General features: G+C 50.2%; 1 protein-coding gene across 1 annotated transcript; it reads right to left on the bottom strand.

Annotated features, from left to right (window-relative positions):
• Positions 1–518: 518 nt before the first annotated feature.
• TACR1 (tachykinin receptor 1) lies at positions 519–13,698 on the bottom strand (the record flags this gene model as incomplete). Its single annotated transcript, XM_084273800.1, has 5 exons — positions 519–810; positions 1,152–1,348; positions 1,631–1,781; positions 5,723–5,917; positions 13,298–13,698. 5 exons carry the CDS (start codon positions 13,696–13,698, stop codon positions 519–521), a joined length of 1,236 nt encoding a protein of 411 aa, XP_084129926.1.
• Positions 13,699–18,616: the final 4,918 nt, after the last annotated feature.

Below are 18,616 nucleotides of genomic sequence, written 5' to 3' on the forward strand. Positions count from 1 at the left end.
TGGGTATCCCTCTGGGTTTTCACCTGACAGGGACAAGGAGAATGAAATTAAAGGTGGGAGGTGGAAAGTGCAAGACTTTCATGTTTTTTGAGGGGTGGTGTGTGCTGGGAGATCCCTGCTGCCTTGCAGAGAACAGGGAAGCACCTGCCAATGTTGTTCTTAACGGTTGAGGAGAAAAACCCCACCTCTGTCCTGTTTCTTCATCCTGTCTGCCCACCCTGTATGTGGTGGGTTGGACAGGCAGTGAGGAAGGTAGAGGCCAGTTAAACCTCCCTTGTGTTTGGACCCAAGCTGCTGTGCAGCACATGAAACTAATCCAAAGTGCTTGTTCTTTGGGCTTGCCCAAGGATGGCATCTGAGCAGCACAGCAAGAGACAGTGAAACAGCACGAAAATGATCCGGCACATCACAAACTGGGGTGATGATGACACTGGGCAGGCTGGGCGCCGGAGCATCCTGGTGAGGGAGAGGGGACGGTGGCACCCTTGGGAGTGGCCAGTGGAGCTCTCCAGAGCTGTTTAGGTGAGCGTGTTGGAGTAGAAGCTGAAGCTTTCAGAGACTGTTTTGGAGTCACTGCGGGAGGAGCCGTTGGAGGTCATGTCTACAGAGAGGCGCCTGGCCTTGCTGCTCTCCTCCAGCTCCTCTTCAGCTGCACCGACTGCTGAGGACACCGTGGTCTCTATCCGGCTGACCTTGTACATGCTGCTCTGTGTCTGCAGGTACCTGGCTGACTTCATTTCCAGGCCCTCGTACTCACCAGCGCTGACCCAAGGGCACCATCGAAATGCGTGTTTGAACCCCACACGGAACCTGGGGGAATGGGAGAGATGGGAGATGTGGAGATGGCAGAAGGACCTTGCTTAGGAGTGGGAAAGCAGAGCTAAGCACTGTCAAAACCCAACATGCTGCTTTTGAATAAGGGGAGGGAAAAACCCACTAACAAATCCCCATTTGGAGATGGGACTGTTTGATATCTGCCCTCAAATCCCACAGGGGCTTAAGGAAAGACTTATATAAGTGAGTATTGTATCATCCCTGCATCTGCTAGAAGCAGCCCCTGGGACAAAACCACCCTAGAAAACCTCTCTGTATCCCCCTTTCCTCCTTTCTTTGTTGCACCAAGATGCTGCAGAAAGTCACTCGGAACCCACCTGTCATTGAGGCAGCAGTAAATGATGGGGTTGTACATGGTGGAACTCATGGCCAGCCACATGACAGCCAGGTAGACTTGCTGGATGAACTTCTGTAAGTACCACTCGGGGTTGAAATACTGCAGGGTGAAGTAGATGTGGTAAGGCAGCCAGCACAGCGCGAACGTGCACACCACGATGATCATCATCTTTACTATCTGCCAGGAAAAGAGACGCCAGGGAAGCAAAGTCATCAGCTGGACACCCCATGGGGTGTCACCCTCCAGAAGGGGCCACCTCTTTTTTGCCTTGGAGACTGTTTCAACCAGGGGCATGTGGCAGATGACACAGGTCAACCATCCACGTTTATGGAGGGCACGCTCTGCTCCCTTAGCAACGACAACACACCAAGCCCTGACCTGTTTCCACCCCAATGGAGTAATTTTGGCTGTGATTAGTTGGGTGTTGGGCATGTTCTTGCCCTCCTTGAAGCTCCTTACCTTCCGCTTAGCTGAGACCTGCTCATGGTAGCGGTCAGAGTTGTCGCCGGGAATCTCGCTCGCCCACAGAGTGATGCCAACCACGGTGTAGGCACATCCTATCACCAGAAGTGGCAAGAAGTAGATCAGGATCGTCATGCAGAAGTGATACCTAGAACAAAACATGATGGTTGTTGTGTGTGTCCTCTACCTATTCAGTCTTTTTTCTTCCAAATGGAGCCTGAAGGCGAAGTGCTTCGCAAGGGGTGAATTTGGCACAACTCCTGCAGACAGGTTGCCTGCAAAGCTTGAGCCAGACAGGACTCTCTACTGGCACTGCAGTCTTTTCCAAGCCTCATCTGCCAGCCTTTGGCATCCTAGCACCCTCCTGGGATGAGATGTAGAGGCCGGTGAAGAACTTGTATTATCTTTGTAAGGCAAGGACATGTTAGCTGAAGCGGCTCTACTCTCACTTCTACTCTATTTACACCCCAAATTATCCTACAGATGAATGCTTGCTCTTACTAGACCTTTTATCTGTCAGTCCTGCAGGTGCAAGGGTAGGATTTTTTATTTTTAATGTATAAAAGATGGGAATATTGAGCTGAAGAAATAAGGGGCTTTTCCTGCAGGGAAAACACTGGTTCTTGAATGCAGCCTGGCTGAATCCTGGTCCACTGTTGCTTTAGCTGGGCTGAGGTGGCAGAAGGCATAGTCCCACTGCCCAAAACACAGCCTAAACCCTTGTCATGCAGGCTTATTAGAACTTTTCTGTGAATTCACCAGCTGGGTCAGTTCTCCAGGCTGATGTAAAGGGCAGGATTACAGAATCCCAGAATTGTAGGGGCTGGAAGTGACCTCAAGAGCTCATCGAGTCCAGCCCTCCTGCCAAAGCAGGTTCCTTAGGACAGATCACACAGGTAGGGATTCAGATGGGTCTTGAATATCTCTGTGGTGTTTGCCTGTAACAGGTGTAAATAAACCCCAAATCAAATGAGAGAGTCTGGATGACACTGTTGGCACAGGTTCGAGACAGGCTGTAAAGTTAATGGAGCCACGGCGGGTTACAATAGCCACTGAGACTGCAGTGACTTCAGTGAAGGTTTAAAAAGGAGGAAGGGGGAAAAAAAAAAGCTATTTTTAACAAACAGGATGGAAAAGGATAGTTTGACCTTGCAAGGTTCCTTCCCTACCATCAGAGCTTGCAAGAACCGATCTCCCCTGCAGAAAGATGCGCCCTAGCAGTGCAGAAACACGGCTGCCTTACACAGCAGTGTCTTGCCAAGCATCACAGCCTGCTGCCAGGTCTGGAGGGCATTTTCTTTGCATGTTTTTCTGTGTGCATGCCCAGCTCAAATGCAAGGTGCTGCATGTGCAGCCCCTGTAGTCGTGCTCTGCTCGTGCACGCTCTTCTCCTCCCAGGAGCTTTGATTGAATGGTACCTCCGAAGTGTAACGAGCGGGTCAGGCTTGTGCCTGGTGCAACTCCCACAGGGAATGGGGGTTGGCCCCAGACCTGTGCTGCCATGCCATCTCCCTTTTGTTTTGTACCTGCAATCTCATTTGGCCTCTTCTTTGCCCAGCACTAATTGCATTTGAGCTAGATTTTGTAGGGCTGTTTTCTATTTTGCTTATTAAAGAGGCGTCTCTGTGGCTCCGTGATGAAGATTTTGTTGTAGTTCCCATGTAATTCAGGGTCTTAAACCAACAGCAAACAGCTGAGAGAGAGGCAGAAATGCCCCAGAGGAGCTGTTAGATAACATAAGGCAGATGACTCTTATTTTCAGAGCTGCCTGGGCATGGTGGGGACAGGGATTTCCAAAAAGCCCTGGGACATTTTTCTTTCTTTTTGGACCCTGGGTGCTGAAAACTGGTCTCGGTGTGAAATCATCTGTATGCTATTCTGCCTGTGAGAACTGCAGCATCAGAGCACTTAGAGAAGCCTGGGTTTTGCAGTTTAAAGGTCTTTGGTGTGGAGATTTAGGGTCTTGTATAGGATGGAGGAGTTATGGGACAGTTATGTTGGAGGAGGGGGCTGCCATCTCTTTTGCTTTGCCCAGACGGTTGCTGTGGGCTGTTCTCTCCCAGAGATGCTGGCAAGTGGAGTGGATTTTCCCCTTCCCTTAACAAAGTGAAATGGCAGCTAATGAAATGGGAGGAGATCAGACATCTATTTCCAAACCAAAAGCAGGAGAGGGAACGGCTGGTTAGCAGCAGTGAGCAATGTCTGCATCACCAGCTCCTGGTGCAGACAAAGCATCTCTCCTGTGTCGAGGTCTTTGTTTGCTCCCCCCACACCAGAGACCTGAGAATGGGCACATTGCCCAGTGAAAATAAAAACCTCTCCCGTGCACACCCTGGTCTCTGATCCCCTCTGTGTGCTGGGGTTGTGCTTTTTTGGCTCTGTTTGCCAAAAGAAAAGCCTTGCTGGTGTTGGGAGAAGTTTCACTATGAACCCAAAAAAAAAAAGAGATATTATTTTTCATGCTGGCATTGCAAACAAAGCAGCTGCTGCCGGTGCCTGCCTTAAATAACAGCAACAAGGCCCTTCCAGCAGGGCAGGGTGTTTGACAGCAGCTCAAGCACCTGTCCCTGCAAAGTTATTTTGGGTCAGTAAAATAACATCCCGGGCTCTGCGCTGTGCCAGTGGGTTCACGAGGTTTGGAGAGGAGCTGCTGAGCTGCGAGTTATTTTTCAGTCCCTACCAAATATTTGGGAGTTTGGCTATTTAAAAGCTTCTGCTTAGCATCTGCTCTCCTGGCTGCCCTCATCTGTCTGCAGAGCCCCATGCTCCCTGAAGAGCAGAGGGGATGCTCAAGGCTTTGAAGTGGCGCCCTGTCTTCCAGCAACAAATCATTCCTAGGTTAATGGGGGCATTTTTTCTCTTGAATTAGATGTTTGAGGAAAGGATGGCCCTAGTGTGCAGCTGAATGGCAAATGATTGGTTGAGGTTGAGCCCTGAGCTTGAGCTGCTTGCTGCTTCCATCCGGGGGGGGGGGGGTGCTCAGCCCCATCCACATCTGCTAAGCCAGCAGCATTTCCTGATGCTGGCTGTATTAATCACAGTGCTCTGGAATGATGGAGGATGGAAAAACACCTCTGGAGATCAGTGGGACCAGCCCTAGCTTAGTGCTTACTGTACCTGCCTTGCAACACAAATAAATAAGCTGATGGTAAATGATGCTCTGCAGCTCTCTGCAACCTGCTGCTGACTGGCAAATGCATCTTAATCTGTTTTGTGGAGAGACCTTGGCCTAGCTCAGGTTGGCTTTTAACACCACTCTGTGTGTGTGTGTGCCTCCTGCTTTGGCTCCAGCACAGTTTCACAGCCCTAATTCATTGCTCCACAGACTGCAGATCACCAACGGCGCTCCCACCCCCTGCTTTTTCCCTTAACTCATGACATTTAACTCGCCACATGATTCCCAGACTTCAAAGAGCAAAGCATGGAGGACCGCTGGGCTGGCAGACCACTGGGGTTGCCCAGACCCTTTGGAAATGCCAGATTTAATTAGCCAGCACCTTAACAGGAAGGACAGAGCTTCGTGCTGAGTCCTCCTAGCCCAGTGTTGGCTGAGCTGATGCTGCACAGCCTCTTTTTGTCGCTTGTTTTTCTTAAGCAGGTGAGTGAATTTGGGGGTATTTGGATTGGGTGAATCCCAAACCACTTTTTTTCACCCCCCCTGTTACTACTGCTTGGCCAAAATACCCCTGGTAAAGTGCTAGTTACCTCTTGCAAGAAGAACTCTCACCCCAGGAAGCCATAAAGGTGCTGCAAAAAATGTGTGCATGCACAAATAAAACCCCCCATCCCTATAGCAAATATATTGCAGCTTTACATCAGCATCCAAAAAGGGCTGGGAGCATGGCATGGGGACACGTCTGGATCCTGAACAGCACTAAACTTGCTTTAATTAACTTTAATGTGCAGTGAGATGATATGGGTAGGGACTTAGTAGCTGTCAACCCCACTGAACTGGTGCTTGTTTGCATAGGGGGCCATTCCCATCCTTCCTGGCTCCTTTTTTTTATGTTTTGGGTAGGCTTTGTTTTCCCTCCTCTTCATTTTCCCTGTACATTGGGTTGGCTCTGCTATCAGGAGAGTTCAACTCACGTTTTTCCATAGGTGTTAGTGCTGTGGTCTGGCCACTCTACCAGACACACCAGCCGTCCTGGCAGCTCTTCCATCACCGAGTAGTAACCCTGGGGGAAAGCCAGTAGGAAAGCCAGGAGCCAGATGACACCGATGACCACCTTGGTGGCAGTGGCTGAGAGGCGGGGTTGTAGTGGGTGGATGATAGCCATGTACCTGAAAGGAGGGGAAAAGAGAAAACAAGGCTGGAGAGCTCTGCTGTTGCCGTTTTTGAGGCTGTTTTAGGTCTCCTTTGCGTGGAGCTGTACTTTTCACACCTCCTCATTGCACCCTGGCAGCCCCTCACGCTATGCAATGCAGGCAGCATCCAATAATCCCTTTCTGGAGGAATCCCTGGCCAGCACTCTAATTCTCTTGCAGCATTTCTGCCCTCAAGATTTGAATCCCATCTGAGATGCTCATTGATTTTTAGCTGAAAAACAGCTTTGCTAACACAATAATAAGAGTGCTGGGCTGGGGTGGGATCTGTGATCTGAGATGTCACCTGTATCTGCCTGGCTCCTGGGCTCTTTCCCCTGCACCAATCTTCATGTACAAGGAAAGCTCCTGTGGTGATGAGGTGGATTGAATTTATCCCTCTGCAGACGTGTTTTTGCCAAGCTGGCAGCAGCCAGCAGCACCATGAGGATTAAGTGAGAACATGGCAAGTTGTTTATTTTATTTCCCTTATGCTCCAGGTCAAGCTTTGGGAAGAGCAGAAACATTCCATCACTCTGCATGTGTTATCACCCAAGGTCTTTGCAGCCTTTTCTGTCTCTCCCTTCATTCCTTCTCCTTGCAGAGGATGGAGAGTTTTTTCTTCTATTTTTTGGGTGGCTCCTTGTGGGGCACAGACATAGTAATAGATAAATATGCAGGAGGTTTTTTTTCCCAAGGGTACCAAACCTTACCAGCTTTGTGCAGCTGAAATTCCACCTAATCCACCTGATAATTATCCCTCAAAAGTCTGTTTGGTACTTGAAACTGAAGCTGATTAGAGAGAGACAAGGCAATGAATGTTGGCTCTCAGGGACCCCACGGGGACTTGTTTCTTTCCTCTTCCTCATCCTTCAAATACCTGATGTTGGCTGAGCACCCTGTTAGTGGGTTTGTTGAGCAGGACAAGGTTTGTGTGTGGGGTGGGTTAACTCTGGGTTTATACTCCCCAAATAGCAAGAAGTCAACGTGTTTGAGTTTGCTGCTGGTGCTCAACCTGCCTGTTTAAAGCTCACACATGCAAATAGTGGAAAACAAGGGTTTTCCACACAGGTTGCTCCCTGTTGAAATTCTTGTTTGAAGAAATATCCGAAGCTGAGACCTCCAGAAATGCTTTTGCATCTCCCACCTTCTTTTTGAGGGAAGTCAGAAGACTTTCCTCATGGGTTTAAAGGACTTTGCAGCTGCAGAAACCCTCACGGTTGATAAAACCTCCAAATAATCAAGATAATGATGAACTAAACCCAATCGCATCGCCCAGACAACCTTTCCAACTGCCATCAGCTTGTCTGCAGCTCTGTCTTGTGGTACAGAGGAGATGCAAACACTCATCTGGCCAAGCTGGTATTGCAAGGAGGGAGGATGGAGCAAACCAGCAGTGCTTTGAGGAAAGCTGGCCTCTGGGGGCTGACCCTGCCCATCTCCCTAAGATGCTTGATCCTATTAGAGAGATGTTTATTTTTCTCTGCTGTCCAAGAAGGCAGTTTTCCCATCCATAAAAAAACTGGGATGTTGTGGTTCTGCTGGGGTGGTTGTTTGCAGGAGGTGAGGGAGAAGAACACGTATTTGTATGACCATCCTGTCTTTGCCACCGTGGTGGGTTACAACTTGCCATGGGGTTTCAGAGTCCTAATTTTTCATAAAGAATTGGCTTTCTGTTGAGGATTTAAGGGCATATTTCCTGTGCTAGGGAGAGGTTTTGTTCCCTGTGCAGGCAGTGCATGAGGTTAGTGCTGGGAATGGAGCGTTTGGGTGGGGAAGACTTACTGAGACCTGTTCCTCAAAATAAAGCTCCCTGCTGTTGCTCCCATCCAAAGGAGAGCACTGTGTCTGGATGCAAACCACCCTTCAGTTTTGCAAGCTCCTGGCTCCTGGATGGAGAGATCCCATCCCTGTGCAGCTGCATTTTCCTTCCCAACATGTTTCATGTTGTAAATCCACCATGTTTACTGGGCTTGGCACTAAAGCACACAATTTTACTCTAGATGCTGTTTGATGACGTCAGCAATGCCTTTTGCTGCTGTTTAAATATTTTATTGTGGGGGGTTGTTTTTTTTGGAGGGGGGGAGGGTGTTACCATGACAATACAACAGCATTTGAGTACAGCATTACACCAGGGTAGCTCTGAGCGTATCAGTTATTAAATAGATACTGCATTTGAGGCAGTGTAGCCATCTATTAATTGCATCTGGAAATCTGGAGTCTGCCTGGATAACTACCATTGCACGATTGCTTCCACCCTCATGGAGATGAGATTAATACAATAGCAAAAATTTATGAAGCCTCTTTCATCCCAGAGTTGCCTTATCTGCTTCATTAAGTAATAAGGATACAACAGATAAGCAAGCAAGAGGAAGCAGAGTTTGTGCAGTGTGTTTTATTGCACAGCAATTTCCCACCCTGAGCTCAGTCCCAGGGGAGGTCACTGCCAAGTCGGAGCAGATGCCTGAGATGAGGTGGGTGAAATATCTCCAGCCATGGCTCCAGGTCCTTCTTAGCCAAGGACCAAAAAGCTTCTCTGTGGAGAAAAAAACACCCTGCTTTGTTTTTTTTTGCTTCCCACAAGGACTGCATGGCAACAGCACGGCTGCAAAAGTACTGCCCCTCCACCAGGGCTGCACAGCAAAGCTGGGCTTTGTCCCCCTGGCCCCAAATACCTGGTATTTGGATGATGGCTGAGGAGGATAGCTGAGCCCTGCATGCTTGAAACACGATGCTGGGGACAAAGGCACTGCAAGCAGCTGCTTCCTCCTATTAATTGCTTTGACATGAAGCAGTGTCTGTCCAAACCCAGGGATGGACAGCGCGCTTCTGCCCCGAGTGATGCTCAACACTTGGCAAAGTGTCTTCATCAGAGGCATTCCTCACTGCCAGAGAAAACTCTGGGCCACTGTGGAAGTGAGAATTCATTAAGGATAAACCAAGTATCTCACCACAGACAGACCCTCAGGTGGTCTGTGGCAGCACCCAGCTTGTAGCTGAGCACTGTAATTACCCCTAAAACCTGAAGGGAAGGGGGGGGGGAATAATTTTGATGGGCTGAATTCATAGCTGGGTTCATTAACTGGATTAATTTGAGTTCATACCTATCAGATTAGAGACTACTGCTGGGAGCAGAGGTGTAAAGCAGCCTTTGAGTGACTCCCTTACTAAGGTGATCCCTTTTCCCTCCCCATCCCTCCTGCTCTCCAACCCCAGCTGGGAAATCCATCTTTTGAGTCAGCTCCATGCTGGGTATCCAGCAGCTCTGTAGGGTTTTTGCTGTGTTCAGTGATGCCTGATTTTTCAGGAATGCACAAAAAAGCTGCTCTGGTTATTGCTGGCAATGCCACAGGGTGGCTGGTGCAGGGGATGCTGGCCCTAAACCCTGGGCTCCTTTTGCTTCCCCCTCGCTCTTCCATCTTCCAAATTACATCCCAGCAGAGCAAGATTACACAGCACTGAGCACAGATCAAAGTCCTGCTCTGCAAACCCCAGAAGTCCATTAAGTCAAGATTAAAAAAACCCCAAAACCCTGTTGCTATATTAGGGTGTAAATGACTAATTAATCTGTCTGTGCGCTGATGTAATTTGTCCTCTCCGGAGGGTTTCTTGCTGCAGTAATCACCTCCTGGGAAAGACATGGGGTCACTGAGCTGGTGAATATATTCCTGATATTCAGCTGGTTTGTCCAACCTGGGAGTTGAAGCTTGCAAGCAGTAAATAATTTTCCAAGCCAGTTTTCCTGCTGCAAATAATACAGGGCTGGGGAGGTATTACCAGGTCTGGGCTGCAGAATGAAGGTTCACAGATGTTTCTCCTGCTGACAAACTGATGGATCTTAGGATGTCTAATATAATTTGACAACCAATTTGTAAATAAAAAAGGAAATATAAATAAGATCCCAGTTAGACTGGCCAGCATGCTGGCCTGGTAGTGTTGGTGGTGATGGAGGTTGGAGAAGGGGCTCTTTTAATGAGTTGGTCTGGGAGTTGCAGGAGATGAGTCCCACTGTACATCATTTTTCTAGTTGCTTTATAGCAGAGCTCTCTTTGCAGAAAAAGGGAAATGGCTTTGTGCTAAACAGCCCAAGTGCTGCACAGAAGGTCTTCACCCCAAGTTCATGGCAGGGCATTCACCCTTCTTATCAGAATTTGTTCATCCTGTGGTGTTTTTTACTCAGCTGACCAAATTTTGAGAGCAGAGGTGGTTTGTGGTTTGTTGTTTTTTCCTGATTCTGCAAGTAATCCAGGATCTTCACCTTCAGCTGCCTTCCCAGTTCATCAGCAGGGAAACCCATTCTTCCACACAAAGTTTGCTAACAGTGAGGGTGAGCGGTGGTGCTCAGAAATGAATCCAGGTGTCAAGGAGAGAAAGCATGGTGATGGTGTATCTAACAGTGCTCCATCTCCTGTGCCACAGAACTTGCAACAGCCTCTTAGGGGTGCTCAGGGGATCTCTTTTTAACTCTCTTCCCATTGGACTCACCGTGGGCATAGCTGGGCTCTCACTTTTCCTGGAAGATTGGGAAAAAACCTCAGGATTTTCTGTGTCTCTGTTTCAAGGGTATGAATTCACAAGGAGGGTTTCAAGCTGCAAAGGGATGTGTGATGTGCTCTGGCACTGACACATCTGAAAATGAAGGACATGGCAAATCTGGTAGTGCCAAAGCGAGCTCTTTGGCCCCCACTTCTGCAGGATGCTGACAAGCAGCATCTTGGCTTTTCCTGAGCAAACCCTACCAGCCTTGACTCCTGAATTTCCTGCTATTGTTGCAGGATTCCAAATAACATTCGTTATGGGATTAACTTTGTGTTTCTTCAGAGTGAAAACAGGTCCTGGTGACTGAGCAGGTGCTCGAGCTTCAAGCAAAAGCTTTTCCTTCTGCAAACCTATGGCAGATCCTGCTAAAAAAGCCACTGGGAGAATCAAGCCCACTTGGCTGCTTGCTCAGTGACTCTGCTGTGGCTGTGCAGAGCCTTTCCAAGGCTGTTTCATATCCTCCATTCTGGAAATTGTTTGCAGAGAGCAGTGACAGAGCTGGTTTAGGGGAGCAGTCTGCAGACTGACACTCCTCCAGTCCTTCCGTCTCCGTCTCCAACCGCTCTGACAGATGCATTAATGCACCCTGAGAACATGGAACACATTGAATTCTGCTTTCCTAGTTTTTACTGGAAATCAGAAATGCAGTCAGGTTTCATTTCAGATGTCCTGGCTGTGCATATAGAGCATTTTGCTGAGTCTACCTGACTTTGGTTTTTGAATTCAGGTACTTGCTTTGCTTGTTCCCACACAGTGTTTTGCTGCTTGCCAGGAAATATTTTCCCTTTTAGGTTCCTGGAACCATTTCCTGCTTTTCATGTATTTAAGTTACTACAGTTTAAGTTACTATAGGTTGAGACATGGGAAAACAAGTGATTCTCCAGGATGCAGAGAGGTTGTTGTGTGCTGTTTGCCTGGAGGGGCAGAGGACGAGCTTTGCTGCCTTCACCTTTCAATTTTCCCACTTTCCTGGAAATTTGGGGCCAAGAGATGCAGTAGGTAGCTCTGTGCAGGAGGTGTTTGCACAGCAAGGCTGCACCTTCAGTTGGATCCTTCTTGAGTGGATGAGCTAAACCTGCATGCTTGGGGTTTGCAGCCCAGCCATGGGAAAACCTCTGTGAAGGGTTTGCAGATGCAAGAAGAAAGTTGGAAATGCCAATCACCCTCCTGCCCAAACTTCACCCCAGGTTACCAGACCTGTCTTTGCTCCATGTTACAGATGCTCTTCCAGCTTCCCCTGGCAGATTTGCTTTTCTGGTTATTCTGGGATGTGGACCAAAGGCTAAAACTCCAAACTATTACAAAAAGAAATCTCTAATTCATCCTGACCTGAAAGGGGCTTTGCCAGCTGACCCTAAATATTCTCAAAAGACAGATGCTCCTGGAATGAGAGCCAGCAGCACCACCAGGTAGGAAGACAGCCCATGCTGGTGGTATTCCTCTTTTTATTTGAATTCTTCTTAAGTCTCTGCTACAAGAGCTTAGCTATGTCTGACTTATTTTGGGGAGTGGGTCTTGTAACCACTCCAGAACACAACAAAACCTGAGCCTCTTTTAAGGACTTAAGAGAGCATCATACATTTCCAGCTCTGTTTCCCAAGCTGACAGTGCCTGAGTCGTGGCAGCACTATGATTTCTCGTAGGGAAATATCTGTGCCAGTTTGTGCAGCACTTAAGACATCAGCTGAAAATGTGCTGGCATACAGCAATGCAAATCTCCTTCTCCCACCCCCCCCCCCTCACATATATGCCCTGCCAAAATGTCTTTTACTCCCTGGGAAGAAGGGCCAAGAGAGGCACTGCAGAGCTGAGCTGTCTTTGGGAAATATGTTGTGTTGGAAAAATCTGTTGCGCTCGAAAGGCTGGTGCTCAGGAAGGGATTGGAGAGCTGTTTGAGTGCCTCAGTTTCTCCCTAGTGCTGGTGTGAAAATACCATCAAATAAACGATTTCTTGGAGAGGGGAGAGGTGATGAGAGGGGAGCTGCACGCTTGAGGAGCTAGCTGCATGGCTGGTTTGTGTCCCTCGACCCCTGGCTCATCCCTGTGTGGTGAAAGAGAGACAAGTCCCCTTCGTGCATCTCACCCTGACAGAGTTTTGGTCGCAGCAGGATGGAAGCAGCATCTTGCTCTGGCCATGGGGCAGTGCCAGCAGAAACCAGCCAGTGGAAATAGAAACCAAAACCCCACTACACTGCGCTGGCTGCAGCCAAATAGGAGAAATCCCTGGCACCAACCTCTCTCCTTTGACCCCACCACTAAAAAAATCAAGGTGGGTTTGCTTGGGGGAGAAAATGACAGTAAAAGCAGCGTGACAACACACCAAGTCAAGATGCCTTTTCTGAGCCTCTCTGAGGGTCCTTAGTTGGTTCCCAACATGGATCAAGCAACACAAAGCAGTTCCTGCAGTGCAGCAGAGGCACGTCTGACAAGCATGTGTTTTATGCCATGAGGTGATGCCATTTTATGCTAAATACTGGGTTTGCTTTTAAATGAGGATGTTGTGAGGGAGCTGCAGAGTAAGTGGGAAGAGAGAAGACAGCGATACTACAAATGCACACTCAAGACATGCTGCCAACATGCACGGGGGTTACAAAGCCTTTCCTCAAGCACCTTTCGCAGAGCTGACTAGGGATTCCCAAATCCCACCTGCAAGCAGGATGGGGAGACGGATTATTTCAAGCCTCCTTTTACCAAACCAGGCTTTGTTTTTAATTGCAGCGTTCTCCCACCACCAGAGATCAGATGGAGCTGAGCACAGCACCTGGGTGGAGGCAGCCCTGGGTGCCAGGGAGGGTTTGGGGTTTGACACTCGGAGCTCACCTGTCCAGGGCGATGGCTGTCATGGAGTAGATGCTGGCGAAGACAGCAGCGATGGGGAAGAAGTTGTGAAACTTGCAGTAGAGCAGCCCGTAGTACCACTCGTTGTGGATGGCGTAGGTGAAGTTCACCACTGTGTTGAAGGCAGACATGGAGGCTTCAGCAAAAGCCAGGTTCACCAAGAAGTAGTTGGTGACGGTGCGCATCCTTTTGTGAGCCAGGATGATCCACATCACCACCACGTTCCCCACCACCGACACCACCACGATGAGGGCGTAGGCGACAGCCCACAGGGCCACCTGCCACGGAGGCTGCACAAACTGGTTTGCCAAGGACTCGTTCAGGGAGGCGTTGAGCAGCCACTGGTGCTCCAGCTCCGCTTCCAGCAGCGGAGCGTTATCCATCGCGCCCCGACGCGGACACCGCGGGCGCACGGGTGCTTCGGGGTTCAGGTCCTTCCTGGTACAAGCACAGCAGAGTCAGGGTGCAAGAAGTTTGGGACATGTGGCTGGAACGGGGTGTGGGTCCCTGCGGGTTCAGAGTGCAGCTGTTTGGAGGTGCGTGGCTAGTTCAGGACAGAGGTACCTCCAGTTCAGGGCACAGCTGGTTTCGGGGTGCGCAGCTGGTTTCGGGGTGCGCAGCTGGTTCAGGGTGCAGGCGGTTTGGGATGCGTGGCTGGTGCGTGGTGCTGCTCTCTCGTCTCTGCGTGCGGGCGGAGCTGGGTGCCTGGCGATGTCAAGGCAGATCCCTCCCAGTTCAGGAGCGGAGCGGGATGTAGGTACATCCCCGTTGAGGACCAAAGCGGGATGTGGCTCCTTCCCGGCTGGGGATCGGAGAGGGATCCGGGATGCGGCTCCTTCCCGGCTGGGGATCGGAGAGGGATCCGGGATGTGGCTCCTTCCCGGCTGGGGATCGGAGAGGGATCCGGGATGCGGCTCCTTCCCGGCTGGGGATCGGAGAGGGATCCGGGATGCGGCTCCTTCCCGGCTGGAGATCAGAGAGGGATCCGGGATGCAGCCGGTGCCGCGGAACCGGCTGCTGCGAACGAAGCACGATCGGGGCTTTTATGAGCGGCGCGGGCGGTGCCAGCGAGCGATGGGCAGAGCCGGCAAGAAGAGCCCTCCCCTACCCCCCCCTCCCCAGTCCCCTCGCCTGGCCAGGGGATGCTCCGCTGGCAGGGGAGCTGCAGCCCTTCGTGCCGCTCCGGGAAGCGCTGAGCTGCCTTTCCCAGGGGATAGGAGCTCCCAGGTTTTTCTGTACCCCCTCGCAACCCCTCATCCTCCTTCCGATCTCCTTGCCCTCAAAATCTTCCAGTGCTTTGCATCCTTTTGGGGGGCTGATGGATGTCTGGGCCAAACACCCTTCAAGGTGCCCATGAGTTTTAAAACATGCTGCTGATGACAAAGCTTATCTGGTTTAGATATTACAAAGCTTTCCAATAGAACAGCCGTGGGATGTCTCCAAACTGCTTTACGTTGCCGATGGCGAGTGTTTTGCATCCCTGATGGACAAAGCAAACGTTTAGCTTATCAAAGAAGGGAAAGGTCTGGTGCCACAGGGTTTCTGCCACTGGAAACAGGACGTCTCATTGGTGTCCCTCTGCTCACACAGCAAACGCAGCCTCCCCTGGGCTGGCAAAACCTGCGTGACAAGAATCTTTCCTCCCGTGAAGAATGAAACTGCAAACAGAGATTCACACCTTCCCACAGCCCGGGTTTATAATACCCAACAAACTGGGGTGTTTTTAACTTACTCCTCCAGTGTTGTGTTACTGCCAAACGTGGGGAAAAAAAAACCCAACCCAACTGTCTTGGTGCCTGGCAGGAGAGCTGGTTTTTCCCTTGGGATGTACCAGTGAGGAGGAAAACCGCCTTGGAAAAGGGAGTGTGTTCTTCTGGGTTGCTAAAGGATGCTCCTAAATCATGTTCTTGGGGTGCAGCCTCCGAAATTGAGGGGGAGAGGAGTGCTGGGCTGGAGAAACAGGGAGACACTTGGGTTTAATTGCACAGCTGAGCATCGTGGCAGGAGGATGCTTGGCTCTCACGCTGGAGCAGGTGCTTGGAAAAGCCTGAGGAACTGAAACATCGTTAGTCCCCAACGCCAGGTCAGTTGTTGAAGCGAGACTGAGCTGTTTAACTGGAGGATTGCAACCGGACCCTCCGTGTTTCCAGCAGCCCTAGGAGCAGGGGCTGCCTGGGTGCCCGCAGAGGGGTGCAGGACAGTGACCGAGTGCTCTTTGTGCATCAGGATGCTCCAGGACCACTTGATGGCAGCATTGCCTGAAGATGCAAGAGGAGGAATGGGCTCGCAGCTTGCCGGGGTTGGGGAAGGCTTGGTGGTGATGACATTTCCAATCCCCCCCACTGCCTCGCAGGGCTGTTTCGGGCATTACTATCCATTTGGCAGAGGGCAAACCTGAAAAGAGGAGATGTTAGCAGCTATCAGCCCGCCCCAGGAAACCCCTCCCCGCTCCCTGCATCCCCAAACTCCTCCAAGCTTGTAGCATCACCCCAAGGACCACTGCAGGGCTGAGACAGCTCACACACCTGCCTCCTGCCTCAGTTTCCCCACCAGGAAGAAGGGGGCAATGCCTTTGCATGCTCCCGTTAATAAGAACTGGGTTTTTTCTTTTCTTTCTTTCCCCTCCCCCCTTCCCTGTACTGCTGCTGTGCAAGGCATTGAAATTCAGCCTGATGTTCCCACCAAAGCAGGCTCTGGAAGGGGCATCTGGGTATCAGCATGTTCAGGCTGCTGAGCATTGGGTAGGCAGTTTCACCTAAAGGATAAATTCTCTTTCTTTTGGAAGAGATTGCACTAAAAAGAAAGAAAAAGAAGATAAATAAATCATTCAGTCCTAGGATGGAAACCTGGGAGAACAGATGTATTTATCGCTCTGCAAAAAGCAAACAGATTATTGCAAGCTTTTGACAACTAATGAATGCTTGTGGGTCCCTGTGATGATGCCAGTGCTATTCTGAGCAGGAGTGCTCTGCCCAGCATTCCTGAGCAGCCCCCTCCTCCTTTCCCCAGGATGCTCATATACCTTTGTGTGTGTCCTCAGCCTTGTCAGAGCACCGAGCAAGGCTTTGTAACCTTGCCCTTTCCTGTTGTGTTTTCCAGAAGGATGGGAAACTCTTATGCTATAGGTTTCCCAGCAGAGTCCCTGGGGCCAGTGTAACATACAAAGCCCAGTTGCCTGTGAGGAAAAGCTGGCCTTGTCCTTCAGGGAACCATCAGAGGTGGTTTTTTTCCAGCTTCTGAGGTTTTGTGGCGCCGACATCCACCCTGGCCAAGGGGTTGGACCCTGTCTCAGCCTCGTGCAAAGCTGGTTGCCAGACACACCAGTAATGGGTTCAAGGCTTCCTACCTCCCCAAAACACAGCTGTGGGTGCCAACCAACACATATCCCTTTGGGTAGCAAGTTGCATACTGCTGGCAGAGGTGTCTGCGCGCTTTGTGCTACCCAGTAAGTGCTGGTGAATCAAGCTGGGCTTTAAATTCGGGGTAGGGCACCAGTGGGGGCCAGGGGCTTGCACTTGGCTAGGCAAGAGTACCTGCTTCTAAAACAGCTGGATCCAGAAAGGAACATCTGCTCTATGTACCCCCCAAGGCAGAGCAGTGAAGCACCTTGTCCTCACCGCCCTGGTGCACAGAGAAGAGCCAGCAGAGAGCTGCACAGACCCTTTTCCACAGCACTTGGACGCTTTGCTCTCCCTTCAGCAGAAAGAACTCCCTCTGCCAAGCTGCCTCTCGTTATCAATTTGCAAGTCACATAGTCCAACCCCCCCCCCACCTCCCGAAGGAAGCTGCCTCCTGCAAGCTGGGCAGCACAAGCTTGCACACCAGTGCATGTTCCTCCAGGCACCCCCATCCTCCTGGCTGCTGTTGCCTTGGCTGTAAATCCAGTCCAGCTGAGCTCTGCTTCGGGGGTTGTATTTTGCAGGTGGTTGGTGTTTTCCCAGCTTGGGGTGATTGTTATTTAAGGAGCATTCTTCTTATCCCTGGGTAGCGTAGGGCTGTGTGCTGTGGAGATGCAAAAGCAGGGTGGCTGAAGGTTGTGTGGCTTTAAATGGGGCTGCCTTTACTAAATGTAAGTTTGCTCTACGGTTTTCTTATTTGTTTGGGGTTTTTTTAATAGGTGGGGGGGGTGAGGTGGGGGTTTGTTTTCCTGGGGATGCAGCCTGTGCTGTGGAAGGGGTGCTGGGGAGCCCCTGTTTGGGGTGATGCTGCAGTGGTGTGGAATCTTGGCAAAGCCCTTTAGAGTGTTGGGTTTTGATTTTCTTTTAAATGCCCTGACCTTGTAGGAGTGTGTTAGATGATTTCCTCAGAAACGAGGGGTTTTGAAGTCTGCTTTTGTTGGCTGCTTGCTCTGGAAGGCACCTTCCTCCCCAGGAAGAGCCTTGTTAAGTGGTGGAGATGATCAGCCAAGTAACTCTTCAGCTGCTGAGTTGGAGGGTGGGGGGTGCTGTGTGTCTGTACGGGGTTCTGGAGCTTTCCAGACCAGGTAGAGATTTAAGCCCCCATGTGAGGTAAAACCCACTTCAAACTATTGCATTGCAGTGTCCTTATTGCAACAGGGTCCTTGTGCAGCTGAGGGGCTCTGGGCTGTATAAACTAGATGAGAGGGAGGGTTAATTTGGGGGGTGGGATGTTCTTGCAGTTCTGTGTCGCTGTGGAGCCCTGAGGCTGTAGTTAGAGATGAGTAAAGCCTCCTGAATCATGCTAGGGGTTTGTATAGCTGCCAAAATCACAGCCTGGATAGAAGTAGTAATAGGGGAAGAGCCAGAAGAGAGAGCTGTGAATTTAGGGGGATATGGCTTGCTAAGGAAACCTAGTAGGGAGCCTGAGGTCTACCTTAATTTAAGTGACTTGGGATGGGATTTGAGAGTCCCCACTTGTATCAGTGAAGCTCCCTGCTGTGGTGATGAGGCACACAGTGCTGTCTAGGGGCCCCAGTTTTGGCTTGAGAGGAGAAAATAACTGGGATTACAAGAAAAAAAGGCAGAACCTCCACTAGCAAAATAAAATGCCTGGTTTGTTTACTGCTGTGCAATATGTGACACCAAGATAAGTAGGGGAAGGGAAACGTTGATCCAGGCAGGATTGATAGCAGGCTTCTGAAGGAGCCATCCCAGGTGATGTTTGATTTAGCACCTACCTGGCTGTGAATACTGAAAAACTCTCTGCTTGAGCATGGGCTGCTGAGCAGCTCTCTGTGGCTGCAAGCAATTATATGCTGATTTAATCCAGTGTTTGTTATTTCTGCTTCTTGCTTTTAATACAGACTCTTTCCAGCAACACTTGACCCTAATTCCTGTTGAA

This window comes from Gallinula chloropus (genome assembly GCF_964237585.1).
Source record: "Gallinula chloropus genome assembly, chromosome: 21".
In the NCBI taxonomy this organism is placed as follows: Eukaryota; Metazoa; Chordata; class Aves; order Gruiformes; family Rallidae; genus Gallinula; species Gallinula chloropus.